Source organism: Thermobia domestica, chromosome 3 (genome assembly GCF_964235325.1).
Source record: "Thermobia domestica chromosome 3, izTheDome1.hap1.1, whole genome shotgun sequence".
Taxonomy (NCBI): Eukaryota; Metazoa; Arthropoda; class Insecta; order Zygentoma; family Lepismatidae; genus Thermobia; species Thermobia domestica.
In genome coordinates this window covers 343,015,793-343,031,357 of record NC_137456.1, presented here as the reverse complement: position 1 = coordinate 343,031,357, position 15,565 = coordinate 343,015,793, and the positions used below count along the sequence as shown (strand labels likewise).

Sequence of the window (15,565 nt, the reverse complement as noted above, 5' to 3'; positions counted from 1 at the left end):
TCATCTCCGCACGTGCATCTCTTTTTTTGTATCACTTTCTTCAGTTGGTCTATTTCTGTTTGAAGTTGCTGTATTACAGTTAATAGGTTTTGTACATCTTCCGCTTTACTATATTTCCCCTTTTTTAAGTCTATCCATTCCCGTTTGCAGTTTTCACAGCTCCAAAAGCCTTCTATTTCATTTTCGTCTATTTTTCGTTTTTCTTTCTTCATTTTTATGTCTCTACTTTCTGTTTCCTCAGCTGTTATTCCTATACAAAGTAGGTGAAACCAATTACCACACAGATCACAAGCAACCATTTTCTCTCCACTGTCCTTTCCTTTGTATTTACATTTTTGAAAACAAAAGGTGTTTTTACTTTTATCCATATTTATATTTAAATTTATACTTAAAGTATAATAACTCTTTTCCCAATTTCTGTTATTCAGAAACAAACATGCACTATTTATCTACTAAAGTACTAAGTTTCTAAGATATATTATTAGCTATATCAGAAAGTATTCACCACACCCAATCCACATGCTACAATATCTACCGGTACTATCTGAGTTAACACCCTTTTATGTAAATCTATATATGTACTTTACCACTTAGTTTGTGTTCTTTTCTTGTGAAAGAATTTTTAAGAATCCTTGCTCTTTTGTAAGTTTCTTAGACTTCACTATTTAGTTCCGAAGTAGGCCACTCAGGTCCTTGACAAAACCTTGTTTGCTTATGTAAGTTTTATAAGTACAAAGGCTCAAAATATCCACTTACACACTTTTGACCACTAAATTGGAATTGTTGATAATCGCTGCTTTTCCTTATGTATAACACTCGTGTTCACAAAGCTTCTTCGAACAGTGTTGCCAACTTTCAAATGTAAATATTAGTTACTGAATAAAAAAAAGCAAATTCCCAACAGTATGAATCGTACGAATTTCGACTCCCTACATTTATAATGAGTATATATAAAGTAAAACTGGGTAATCATTAGATTGAATTTTATACAAGAAGTGTTTTCAAAATTTTGGAAATTCTAAATAACAATAGAGTGTTTGTTTATTAACAAGAATTATTGGCACTCGACGAGTGCTGATAAGTTTTAGTATCAATGTCACTTAACCCAGCCAGTGTGATTCGACTGTTTCTGAAGTATAGATACTGCCTTTTTCTAAATTATTTACACTGCTGTTACTAAGCAGGTCATAAAGTCTCAAAGAACCACTTTCTTTTTGTGCAAAGAGGACGTAAAATTGTCAGAAATTCTTAAATGCGTATCTACAGTATCGGCGGACTTTCCGAAATCCAAAATCTGTATAGAAGACCTAACACCGCAATAGATGACACAAACATTACTGTGTAGATAGACTGTTGGTGGACGGTATACGAGTGACTATTCTTGAGATCAGTGCAAGTGTAGGCGTTGATACATGGTAAGTTAATGAGATCCTGCACAATCATTTAAGCATGATCAAGAGTTCAGCTCGTCTGGTACAATACCTCGACTGTTGAGAGCAGAACAACAGCTGAACAGAGTAGAGAACTCAATGGCGTAACTAAAAGCTTGGAGGCCCAGCCGCAGACAGCGTGGGGTGGGGCCCCTTCTCTACGTCCCATTTCATGATTTGGGGCCCCCTGATGGCTTGGAGTCTTCCCGCAATGCGGGGTCTGCGGGGTCCTTATTTACGCCCCTGAGAGAACTTGTCACTGATTTCAAAATCTTTTGCAATTTTATGGTGACTCCAGAAACAGAAAGTTAACCTAAGGAATGGCAGAGACCAGAAGAAATCATCTGTAAAAGTTCGTGCAGTTTCTTGTGTGGGCAACACAGATGACTTTTTTCGAGGGGGAAGAAGTTGTGATGGAATATGTTGAGTGCCTGAAGGATCACATGAATTAAGGTTGGCAACGAATAACTTAAGTTTAATGCCAATTATGTCGACCTATAGAATACGATGTAATATTATATGTATACTTGTTACGCAAATTAGAATTGTATTGGTGAAATAAGCTCTGATCTTAAGACTCGAGGATTTTGTAATAAGGATACGGAACAAATTTGACTCAATGTAATCAGCGATATTATGTGCTATTAATTAAATGAATAATACAATAAGAGCTTGGTTATATAGTTACTACGATCTAAGCTTAACCATTTGACAACCTTATCAATATTTGATTTTTACAACTGCGTCCGATTACAGAACTAATCTCTGTGAATTACCTTTAAAATGAAGCACTATTAATACGGAGAAGGGGCTTCATTTGACGGGGGCTGGGAAAAAATTGTTCCCCTTGAGTTTGAGAGGTCCATACATTTTAATCGCTTCTATACCAATATAGCAATAAAAAGAACGTGAAATGTTTATGGTGGTGGAGCATCTTCACCCCTCCTCCCTCCCAGTAAAATCTGAAATGATGATACTGATGCGTAGTACTATTCCGAACTTTTATGTAGACCATTACGATAAACACTTGTCAAAAATTGGTCTGGAAAGCTGCATGCGATACCTTTACTGTAACAAAACAACTAAAACCCCATTTGATTTGCGAAACAAAGAATGTCTCAAACGACTTGCATTGAGAGTTACTTTTGCATCCTCTCTACTCGCGTGAACTGGGATCTAATGATTACTACCTGTATCCCGAATTGAAGAAACCTTTATATGCGAGGTATGCGTTTCGAAAATTTCAATATGTAAACAGAATGTAAACAGGTGGATAAAAGACACCCCCAAGAATATTGTACAGTTACCAGATGTCCGTATTTAGCAGAACAAGTCCGTTTTATGAGATTTGTCCTGATGTCCGTATTTATTTTTGAAAAGTTGTAAAATGTCCGCATTTTTATCTACAAATGACATTCATATAATCTACTACTTCAGTATCATCTCTGAATGTTTACATTTGTGTCTAATGTAAGTGTTTTCGAACCGAAACTGGCTACACTGACTATGTCAGTAGATAGTTGAGTAACACAATGAGCAAGAGAGCGCCAGTAATTCAGTACTCATGTGAGAACTGAATTGTTTCAGTTCGCACACATTATTGCAGTGCGTTATTTCCATTTATTGTAAAAAATGGTCGTGTACTATATTCTGTCAATTCGCTGAATAAATAGGGTTTTTGATGGTTTATTAAATCTGTCCTCTTTTTCGAATCTTTTGTTCTGGTTTTCTCTCGTCAATGTCGGGTAACCCTATTCAGAAAGCTTATTTGAAGAAGGCCTTCAGAAGCTGGGTAAGTGTGTGTACAGTTAAATAGACTTTACATTGAAAAAATACATTATAATATAGATAAAAACTAGTAAATAAATTAAGAATAAATTAAGTAGGATTCATAGAACTTTAGAAACAATATCTCTCTTAAAGGAATGTCATGAGACAGTATGTCCTTTGGAACAGTGTTGCCACATTCCTAGCTCTGGAGTGGGCTGAAAAATAGTATCAAATTGAAAGAAAAATGAAATGGGGGCGCGGTGGCTCAGTGGTAGAGCGTTCACCTCCGGTGCCTGGGGTCCCTGGTTCAATCCAGCTCGCGCCGTGTGGACTTTGTGGTGGACAAACACCGTGCTCATGGGTTTTCTCGGGGTTCTCCCGTTACCTCCCACTTCCTTCATTCCACCATTTCTTTCATTTCTCATCTTCACCATCTCCTTTAGCCTAACCGGCATAACCGTGGGACATAAAACCTAAAGATTTCATAAAAGGGATAAATTCATTATTTTATACTATTGTAATACATGGCTCTATAACACGAAACTAAAAGATGTAAAGTTCTAGAACACTCTCCCCCCCCCCCTCTTCCAAGAGTCCAAATCAAGAAAGTGTTCTTTTTAAAAATTACTTTTTAAAAACAGCTAAATAGGAGGACCCCGAACCAGGCCCGTAGCCAGCCCAAAAATGTAGGGGGCCCGGCTGAAGTTACGGGGACCCGATCCAACCATATGATAGTTAATCACATATTATAGTTCTTTTACCAGCCTATTGTAAAAATTTCAGGGGGGCGGCCCCCCTAGAACCCCCCTGGGTACGGGCCTGCCCCGAACAGCCGTGAAAGTAGCCCGGTAAGCCGACAACTACGTTGATGTATTTTTTTCGTGCTATTATCGTTTAGTTGTAGAATCTTTGCCCATGACACATAAATTATAGGCTTACTTAAGCACACGCTGGTCTTCTTCAGAATATTCAACACTTGATTCAACGTGTGTGTGCTTCTTTGTTTTCAAGATTTCAAGCTAAAATTTTCACCACGTTGCTTCTTTCTCATCTCCTTCATGAGCCCACCTAGCGTCATTTGTTTCCCGGAATAGTTCGAATTACGAATTTTCCATACAAAGTTCGTAGCGTTATGCGGTGCAACGTCACAGAATGAATGTTCAACAGCATTTTTAAAGTCCAATGTGAGATATAGGAAAAGTCTTACTGACACTTTTGAAAATGTGACAAGTATTTGATAAATGGTGCTGAATTGAATAGAATTGTACCAACTTTTTCACAAAAGGGGCTGAAAAGTCCAGCGTGTACAGTACCAACGGGCCGATGAATGACAAAAAGGGCTGTACCAAATATGCTAGTGTTGCCACGAGACGAGACTGAACCCTTTTTGACGAGACACGAGACGAGACGAGACGTATCGTGAAATGTCTCGTCTCGTCTCGTGTCTCGAAAATGCAAACTCTGGCGGGAAAGGCCAAGATTGAAGTCGCCAGTGGTCATATAGATTGCAAAAGGAAAATTCCCTTTGTGAGAAAAGATTTTGAAAGGCCTTCATAGAAAAGTGTCCTCTATCTATTGAATGAAACAATCGTGATCCATGAGCTTCCAGAAATATCATCCTTAATGTCTTGTCCCAAATTCCCCTTTCTGTAAACTGAGGAATTCTCTATTTTTTTCCCATTTCTCGCTGGAATGATGAAAACAAAACAAAGGCAGGGAAGATTTTTAGAAGCTCAAGAAACCGAACTACCAGCACCATCCATTCAATTTGAAAACTGGGTACGCTCTTCACAGTGGTCTTTATTCTTTTTGCTAAATGCACCTAAAACGGCAATTGAAGCACGTCATATTGCAACTAAAAATTTCCCCCCTCTCTCTCTCGCGCGCGCGCCCGTGCACACACACAAACATATATACACATACTTTTACCATTTTACCAATCACTACTTTAGGGGCTTAATTCAGCTCTTCGTTTGGAAGCCGGGCGAAGGACAAAGAAAGCCAAAATATTGTCGACGAACCCTTCAAATTGTTGTTTGCATTCAGTAAATTTATGACACTAACGATAACACTGAAGGTGAAGAGGTTTTACAGGGGGTCTTTGTTTTGTTCCGCGGAAATGCTGGATCTGACCAGAATGCGAAATTGCCCCCTGCTTTCATGTTGAGAGGAGGGGAATACTTCCCTTTCCTAGTGAATAATATTAATTAGAACCTGAATTATCTTTAGAAACGGTTTCCTACAGGCACATAATACCTTTCGAACTTGATAAGTGTAAAGAACATTTGGTATAATATTCATGGAACTCCGTTGACAGCAGAAAATATCATGAGAACAGGCAAAATTCGAACACTGAAGAACATAATTAACAAAAAAGAAATAGGATACCAAACCATATTCTCCCCAAATTTTTCAGACTGAAATCCTCTTATCCCGCACGATTTCGCCCCCTGACACTGATACGAAAAGACAAGTGCTGTTAAAATCCATACACATGACCCTTCCGGAACTCAACCCGGGGTCTTCGAGCCGATGGTATATCGCCGTAGACCGCTCGGCTTTTTATGAATGTGTACGTTGTACGATCACGAATAGATCACGACAATATAAGAAAATGTTTTAAAACGTCGCCATCATTAATCGAAAATGGTCACCCAAAAATCATTTTTTTTTTACACCACTAGCTAATCTGGGTGTACCGTCATGAGTATGTTACACAAAAGGGGCGACACCGTATAGGGGCACAGAGCTCGCGGGTATGGGGACAGATTTGTAAAATGGGGGTGTAGAATGTCCCCCAAGCATTCTTTCCTCCGATGTGTCGTTCAGCTTCCAGTACTATGGCATTTTAAGTAGAGCTTATTGTACAGTAACCTATAAAATTTCAATTAAATACTTTTATTAAAAACTGACTAACTCTATGGCCTATGGAACCCGGAGGTTCAATGCCGCGTTCACAAAATCTCTCCACTGACTTCTATCCTTAGCTAACTGCATCAGTTTCTACTATGTATTCCAATCTCTGCGAGATCCATCTTAATATTGTCCTCCCATCTGCGCCTAGGTCTTCCTAATGGTCATTTTCCGATTGGTCTTCCAGTCAAGGCTTTGAAAGCGTTTCTATTTTCTTCCATTCTAGCTACATGACCCGCCAACCTAAGCCTCCTAGACTGACGACCCTAACAATGTTGGGTAAACCATATAAATTATGTAGTTCCTCGTTATGAAGTTTCCGCCATTCCCCATTCCCGTTCCTCTTGGGTTCGAATATTCGTCTCAGAATCTTGTACTCAAATACTTTCAGTCTATGTTCTTCCCTCAGAGTAAGCGACCATATTTCGCAACCATACAGAATAACAGGCATGATTGTAGTTTTGTATATTTTAAGCTTCAGATTTCTCGACAGAATTCGCTACGACAAGAAATTTTGAACCGAATAGCAACACGAATTCCCTGCTTTTAGTCGACATTTAATTTCTTCGTGAATATGGTTTTCCTCTGTTAATACTGATCCTACTTTTATTACTCAATAAAATTATTTTGTTCCAAGCTATTGATTTTTTTTTTTTTTTTAAATAATTGCAACAAATCTAAACATGCTAAATTGGAAAGTAGTTTTTGGATTGGTCTGGGTTAACACTGCAAAATCTAAAGGCTGGAGTATGTGAAATCAAAGTATATACCTAGGTATATCTTTCTGGAATATATGAAATCAATTGTCTTCGTCTTCGATGTACTTATGAGCAATTTACTGTATATTCGTGTATTGAAACTTGTGAAATAAATTTCAGTTTCAGAATGTTAAAAAAAAAAAAAAGTCAGGGTCGAGGAGAATCAGACAACTAACAGCAGAGAAATATTATCTTGCAAAGTATTTGTCCTTGCCTTGTGACCTCTTTTGAATTTATTTTTAAGACGTTTAGGCAACTTTGGCTCACACTGAATGGATGATGATGGGAAAATTAGTAGAATGAAGAAAGTGGTAGGATACAAGGCAACTCCTAGAAAACAGACACACTCGTTTTTTCACCACAAAGCTCACATGACACTAACCGAGATCGAACCGACTACCACACGCGCCAAAGGTGAATGCTTCACGGTGTACTTTTTTTTTTTTTTTTTAGCTACCGTGACATTTCTTGTCTTGTGTGTTCTGGGTAATAACTTTGTTGTATCTTGATTAGCATGGTGTAGTCTGCTACATTTTACTTTCGTTCGTATGATATGCCACAATATTTTACGAGACAAGACGAGACAAAACGAGACAAACGAGACGAGACGAGACAGAACCCTTTGAGATGAGACACGAGACGAGATGAGCATATCTTTTGGAGACGAGACATGCTTTGCACGAGACGAGACGTGACAGCCTGAAGTTTCGTTTCGTCTCGTCTCGTGGCAACACTAAAGTATGCTTTGGAACGAAAGACGAAATACAGAGACATCTAATATCCTTAGGCTAAATTAACAATTGTATTTCATTTGTTCCAAACAGGTTTCGTTCTAATTTATAAACTGTTAACAATAATCTCGATAAGTCACAGACTCATGCCTATACGACAAGAGAAACTAAATAAGTACAACAATTTTATCCCTGTCTTTTTTTTTTTTTCACATTTGTATCTAATGGTAATTGGTTTTAGTGTGAAAGTCTAAGATAGTGTTGGTAGATCCTGTTGTATGACGTCATGAAAGTGTGCTCACAATTAAATCATTAACAAAAAAATAAAAATCACGTAACATCTCAAGCGTAACATTTTATACTGAGTCACACGCGAACTAGAATATATTCTGTGTCTTCAATTCTTTTTAGTAGTCTGTGCTCAAAAGGCATTAAGTTTGCTGTCTAAACAAACCATTTTTAAATAAGAATATAAAAATCGTGAACTCATGTGTCCGTCAGCTCCTAATTACTAGCTAAACAATTGTGTTATGCAAGTTTGATAAAACAGGTAGTTATAGGAGATAGATAAAAGGACTTTGAACTTTTTTTCTGTTGTAATGAAATCGAATGGGGAAGTGAGCATGAAATTGAAAGTAATATGTTCTTCTATTGTTAAAAAAAAAAAAAAAGACAAATCTCTCAGTTTTGACAGTTATATATGTCTATCTGTCAAGATAAACAACCTGTGTGGGTTGGGTATTAATTTTCGTTTTGCAAATTACCTGGATTATTTATTCTTTTATTGTTAAAGCATTAAGTCCTCTAGAATTAGAAAATTATTTTTTATATATATTGTTCGTAATGTTTACTACAAAATTAACTTATTTTTGTAAGAATTACGTGACTGTGTAATTACCAAAGACGTTACACAGACGTTATAAAATTTATTTTAAAGAAAATAAAACGTGTTTTAATGAAGTTATTTCTAACGTTGTGTACACAAGAGAGTGGATATAAGGATTAACCTAGTCCTGCACTTTAAGGCATAAATTAAAATCTAGTGATTTAAGGTCTGCCACATTGCAACATACTAATAATGAATCGCGGAAGCATATTCGCGGATCCCCAGCGTTTCAGGTATCCTCTGATCTTATTGGCCGATACAGATACATCAAGTGATGACTAACGTATAGCAGAAAGTAAACGCCAGTTAATGTTGGTTCTCGTAGCCGAGAGTGTTGCCCTAGTGACTAGCACGTGCGCCTTTGGTGTACGGGTCCCAGGTTCGATCCCTGGTGGGAGACCCTTTAGAATTTTAACTTTCCTCGATGTTTCTGTGTTCGTGTCATTTTCGCTCTAGGTTACTGGTAAAGCGAGTTAAACAAGTAAAAAGCGAGTAAAATTAAGTTGAAACTAGTAATAAGTAGATAAACAACTTTTTCTATATAAAAAAGCGGGCTAATAATGGAAGTCATTTTTGGCATGGGTTCAACCCCGGCCCAAGGATTTTTTTTACTTTTTTCAAATTTTCGTAACACTTTTCTCATTAAAATAAGATTGAAAATAGTACTCAAAAAAAAATATTTTACGAGCGGGCCACTAATGAAAGTCGCTTTTAGCGTGGGTTCAAACCCAACCAAGGAAAGTATTTTTTAAATTTTCATAACACTTTTTTCATTAAAATAGGCGTGCAGTTTTACCATATGGATCCGTAGTATAAGTAGAAGTAGTAGTAGTAAAAGTAGTAGTAGTAGTAATAGTAAAAGTAGTAGTAGTTTTGTGGTAAAAGTAATAGAAGTAGTAGTGGTAGTAGTAGTAAAAGTTGTAGTAGGAACCAGTTAGAAGCCCCGCAGGAGTTGGTTCGGTTCTGTTCTTGACATCAAATGGGCAAATTAACACGTTCGCTGCTGAGGACGCACATCGGCGTCCAGTACTGAATTTGGCGTTTGCGCAGGACGCCGCTCGGCGCTTGTCCCTGCAGCTGATTCACTTTCCCCCAATATCTGCACTAGCGCTGACGGGAAAGTGAATCAGCTACAGGGACAAGCGCCGAGCGGCGTCCTGTGCATATGCCAAATTCAGTACTGGACGCCGATGTGCGTCCTCAGCAGCGAACGTGTTAAAGACTTGCCCAAATTTTTCTGTACATTTTACGTGACCAACTTAAAACCGCTGGCTAGGGTAGCGCGCGATTACTGAAACGCTTGGAATTGGCGAAAATGCGAACGGACTAACCCTATGTTATCAATATATGTTCATAAAGAAAAAGATGTTGCCAGTCTGAGGTCATCGTGTTAAATATCGTTGGAATGAAATCTTTCAATTTAACGTACCATGTGTATGTCGCTTAGACTAAGGGACACGATGATTAAGACAAGTGAATGACGATGAAAGAATTCACAGGAAACGCTTTTTAAAAAAACAGCACCATGTTTTTATGCTAGAACGAATTAATTGCATTTTCATTAATTTAAATGGGGGAAATATATTCGGTTTACGAACATTCAAGTTCACGAACAGTTTTTTCTGGGAGTCCATTGTATTTTGGTACAGTAAACGTTTGGAGTTAATCGTAATGGTAATGCTTACATCTCCTTAATCACCATAAGCACAACCCCACCTACTGATTTACTTCACAATATTGTCTCTATCACTTCTAGACACAATATACCTTATTATCAAATAGTTCACAAGTCTTAATATCAGTATTCTAGAATGTTCCAGCTAAGGCTATAACACCACAGTTATTATAGTTATTACTTAATATATTTTCAGAAAGAGATGAGTTTTAGTTCGGAGACCTCTAACATTTTGATAATACAATAGCAATTTATTTTCTTACTCCATCTCATATACGAGTAATTGTAAGTATTAACAAAGTCATATCAGAAAGATAATAAAATCATTACGTACATGAAAAGATAAAATGATAATAAAATTATTAATACAAGAGATCCTATCACCAAAGCACGACAAACACTAGCCTTGTAGTCTGACTAAATGTTCTTCAGAAGAGATTTCATTAGGGTTACCAGACGCCTCGCTTTTAACAGGATTCTCCCCTTTTTTCAGAAAAACCGTCTGGTATCCCAAGAAAAATTAAAACGAGACGTAAAATGCTTCTTATACAGGGTGTTTCAAAACAACACCGACAACGTTTGGGAGGTGATTTCTGACACCAAAATAAGACAACAAGTATAGACCAACCTGGGTGCACAAATGTTTTCTTTCGGAGATATAGGCTGCCCAAAAAGTAAAAAAAAAAAAAAAGAAAAAGGAAAAGTGAACTTTAAAGGTTCATAGATTCAACACTATGGGACCTGCCATAGTCGGGTCAAAACTGTACTCAGGAACTAGTATGAGCGCTATCCAAATATCCAAGTTTCAGAATCCCTCAATATATATAGTCCCGTTTTGACTTGTAGTATGTACTCTAATGTTTGCGCATTTTTAAAACCCATAATTGAGTCTTCGTTTGGAAAGATTTCATTAAAAAAAAAAAAAACAAAAAAAAACAATAGCTTCTTATTCCTCTAACATTGGGTGCGTAGTAAACTTCAAGTTTCGATATTCGATAAGCTTCCTTACAGTGGCGTAGATAGCATTTCGACAAGGGGGGGGATATGTCAGGAAACTGAGGAAGGCTACACACACACACACACACACACACACATATATATATATATATATATATATATATATATATATATATATAAACTAATTAACAATTATTAATTAATTAACAGTTCATAGCTGAATTTATGGGAGAAATATTGATCAATAAATGAAGTTTCTTCCTACGTGTATATCTATAGAAAGACATAAACAATTCAAAGTTTCCAAAAACAAAAAAAGATAATTAATTCTTGCTATTACATACTAATATTAAATTTGAACCAAAAAATACAATCCTACATACCTGTATTTGAATCTAGTGGGCTTGTATTTCAGCTCTCGCTTCTCAAATGTCCCGATTCCATGCACACGATAAAATATCAAATTATTTAATAGTCTTGTAAACGTTAAATTTACGACTTTAAAATCTTTGTTTATATTTGTACTGTCTATCAAACGTTTATAATATATATATATGATCTATTCATACTATTCGCACAATTATTTACATTGCTTCCAAAAAAAAAAAAGTAGTCACAATTACACAGAATATCACATCACAAAACAAACTCGAGACGACGCTTTTTCTTTGCTAGTTCATCTATCACTTCAACACTCGACAGTGGTATGTCATGATGAAGGGAAAGAGCTGCTAGTCCGTTTAGCCTTGTCTGAGACGTGGAATTTCTTACGTAGGTTTTCAGGCGTTTGAGAGTGGAAAAGGTTCTTTCCGGGGTGGAAGTAGACACAGGTAGAGTACATAAGATCTGCAGTAGCTTATGTATGTTAGGAAAGCTCCTGCTGTCACATTTTTCCAGTGCTTCAATGGCAGTACGGGGATTACATCCTACATTTGCCAATCTAGTTTTCCAGAGTCTCAGTTCTCCATATGAATCTCTATCTACAAAAGGAGAATAAAATGCAGCCAGATCTTCGAACTTCTCGCACTCAATTTCCATGTCGTCACTACTGAATAGGCACATAAAGGCTCTGAAAATGTTCTCGTGTTTTAAGAATCGTTCTTTTAACTGATTTGAAAAGTGATCCAAGAAAGGAATAAACATATTCACTCTAAAAAAATCTTCAACTGAATTTGTTTTATAGTTTGATCTGTTTCTCTGAAGCATAGAAACCCTCCTCATTTTCTCCTCTACACCCAAACTTTCAGCTACTTTCTGCGCCTTATTGTATATTCTTTTGAACACCTTCTCAGAATCTCCTCTGATTCTATCAAATTCTTCCACAATGTTTTGTGCGTTATTTACGGCTTCCGCAAGATCGATGTTTTCTGACTGCAAAAATTTGCATAACGGCAAGCCATAGCTAAAAACGAAATCAATTGTGTATAAGGACAGAAGAAACTCGAAGTCTAAAGAGTTAACGACAAGCCTTGCGTCCGTACCTGTAGAATCACTCCACGTGGATATCTCCTCCAATGACTCAAATACAAATTCAATCAATTCTATGAAATCGTGAACTGCTTCGAATTTTCCTGTCCACCTGACAACACTAAGTCTTTTCAATGATTTTGCATTTGGTGGTATATCTGCCTTCTCTATCGTTTTGTTTAAAATAGATTTTCTCTTTGGTGAACTGAAAAATTCGTACATTTTCTCCAATACTCCTAAACAGCTTTTTATTGGTAAAATTTCACTACTTTTCGTAACCGCTAAATTTAGAGAATGAGCTGCGCAATGTACATAAACTGCCAAAGGATATTTTTTCCTTATTAAGGCTTGAACACCCTTACATTGACCGGACATATTTGCGGCACCGTCATATCCTTGTCCGAGCAAATATTCACAATTTATGCCGAAGTCTTTTAAACTTGTCAAAATTATTTCCGCTAAGTCGTTACCTGTAAGTGATTCAACTTTAACGAATTGGAGAAAATCTTCTCGTGCAGATCCATTTTCAACATATCTTGCACAAAGAGCCAACTGCTCTACATTTGTGATATCCGTTGTTTCATCAGCCAATAACGAAAAGCATTTTGCAACATTAACTCGCGAAACAACTTTCTTCAATATGAGTTGATTGCAGCACTCAATAATTTCATTGTGAATTGTTGGACTTGTGTATTTATTTCTTTCTCCTGGTGCCTCTAAAAATTCTCGAAAATCATTGTCTCCCTGTGCTCGGTATTTTAAAATGGCGCGAAATTTCCCCATTTTAGTATAATCGCTTGTTTCATTTATATCTAATTTGCCATGATCACGATGTCCTCGTAAAGCAATTTCTTCCCTTCCACACAAAATAATAGCATCTACAATAGGTGCGAGACCTTTGCGGTTTTTTTGTACTTTCTTAGTCCTGTCCCTGTTGAAGACTTCAATTACATTCCCCGAATTATTCTTCATTACCTTCAAAAAATCTTCTGCCTTCCCCACACTATCTATATGATATTTCGTGTTTCTATGTTCCCTGAATGTTTCTTTTGCTTTTTTCCAATTATCAAACTTTATTTTGACAAGTTGCCCCAAAGGTTGCCCACCACATCCTCCCAAATGTGAAAATATCACACAGTACTTACAGTATGCTCCTTGATGCACTTCTGAGTAGGCTAACCAATTAAATTCCTCCAGCCACTGATGTCTAAATCGAAGTTTCCTCTCCTTAAATTTCTCCAAAAGAGGAAACTTGTAATCTTTACACGGAACCCACACATTCTCAAGCGCCCGAATTTTCTCTTCATCACTTAACTTCCTATTCACGAAACATGAAATGTCGCTTACAAGTTGTACAGCTTGTGAACCAGGAGCGCTAACACCAGCATTTTGCATATTTTCAATAATATTTGCATTCGCACTCGTTACACACCTTTTTTTCACATCACTTCTATTCTCTTCTTCATCTTCAATAACTATTCGTTTACGCGTAAAAAAAGTTGTCAATTTGCTTTGCGACATTTTACATGAACGCAAGATTTCACACTCCGCGCACAACAGCTTGCCCGGCAAACTAAGTTTTCGAGTTTTTACCTCGATTTCAACAAAACCCTTGTCTACCTCGAATAAAAATTGAGTAACAGCTTTCCTTTCCTTTCACCCTTCCGAGTAGGCGAGCGCAATCTCATTGTTGGTGAACGAAGCCAACCACGTCTTTCGACTGACCACCCATTGAAAGTATTTATTGCCTTCGCACATATAAAAAAAACAACCCTCCTGTCGTTGTAGAAAGTGACGTTTTAACAGAACTTTGGAAAATATTAGTCTCCACAGAAATGAGCAACTGTTTTTGTTCGGTATTTTTTTATACATAAAGTGTTAAAAAATGAACATTCTTTTCCTCTTGAGGAAAATACTTCGCAGAGAAACATTTGCGTGTTATAATTCTCTGAGATAGAAATGAAGTATATTACCAAATATGATTAGTGATGTCGTTTCATTTATAATAAGATGAATTTATGCCGGGGAAGAAGGATAATTTATGAATCACAAAGAAAGCATCAAAAGTTACCATGATCAAATTTAGCGGCGGTATTTGGAAAAAGTGAAAAGGCTTTGACGCAGTCAATTTCGATTTCAGAAAAGTAGAAATTTGAAATATTTATTTCAAATGCCTATCGACTTGCAAAGAATTTGCTTCTATAAATAGCTGACTATGTAATTGATATAGGACTAATTTCACCATCCATTCCTTTTTACAATGTTGTGTGCGTACGGGGTATTTCTTAGAGAACGAAACCCTTCCATTAATTTGAACGCATTTTTGTACTGAGCAACATATATATTGAATTTTTCAAACAATATGTTAAGATCAGATATAACAATTTTGACTGAGTTAAAGGTTCAAGGGGGGGATATATCCCCCTTATCCCCCCCCTTATCTACGCCACTGCTTCCTTAATCAAAGATTTCTTCTTTCTGACTGGTATGAATAATGAAATATCAATCACTTTACATAGATGGATTGTTAAATTATGCCAGTTTTTCGAGTGCCATTCTTTTACTTTATTTTATTTTATTTTAATCTGGTCACCTTAGATCACATGAATTGTAGCTTTCCAAATTCTAGCTTTATCAGTATAAGCTACCCTACACGTATTTATATTGTTTTTCAAGCTGAAGCTGTTTTCCTTAGCAAGCACATTTTTCTCGCTGGGGTTGAAGCAGTTTTCGTAGGTTCCCTCAATAAAATTTCCCTCGACTGACAGAAAATGTTCCATTTTCTTCTCAAATTTTTACTAGTTTGTTAACTGTCCAATTCCTATAATCGAATTTGTGTGATAAGGTTAATATAAAAGTTATAATAAAGGAAGTGTAATCATATTTGTTTTATTAATTTCCTTCTATTTTTATTTACTTTTTCCTTCATTTTTTAAAACAAAATAAACACAGAAATAAAGCTATCCAGCAATGGATAC

At 36.6% G+C, this 15,565-nt stretch overlaps 1 protein-coding gene across 1 annotated transcript; it reads right to left on the bottom strand.

The window, feature by feature from the left end:
- Nucleotides 1–12,076: 12,076 nt before the first annotated feature.
- On the bottom strand, nt 12,077–14,108 carry LOC145682351 (zinc finger MYM-type protein 1-like). The gene is made up of 2 exons (XM_081753925.1): nt 12,333–14,108; nt 12,077–12,100 (listed from the first exon to the last, which is right to left on the bottom strand). Exons 1-2 carry the CDS (start codon nt 14,106–14,108, stop codon nt 12,077–12,079), a joined length of 1,800 nt encoding a protein of 599 aa, XP_081610051.1.
- Nucleotides 14,109–15,565: the final 1,457 nt, after the last annotated feature.

What these genes read in the sequence shown, in the direction of transcription:
- LOC145682351 (XM_081753925.1), bottom strand. Translation starts at nt 14,108, where the DNA reads ATGTCGCAAAGCAAATTGACAACTTTTTTTACGCGTAAACGAATAGTT. An exon ending in TAGAGGAGAAAATGAGGAGG is followed by an intron (nt 12,101 to 12,332) that starts GTTTCTATGCTT and finishes CTCCTTTTGTAG; the next exon opens with ATAGAGATTCATATGGAGAA.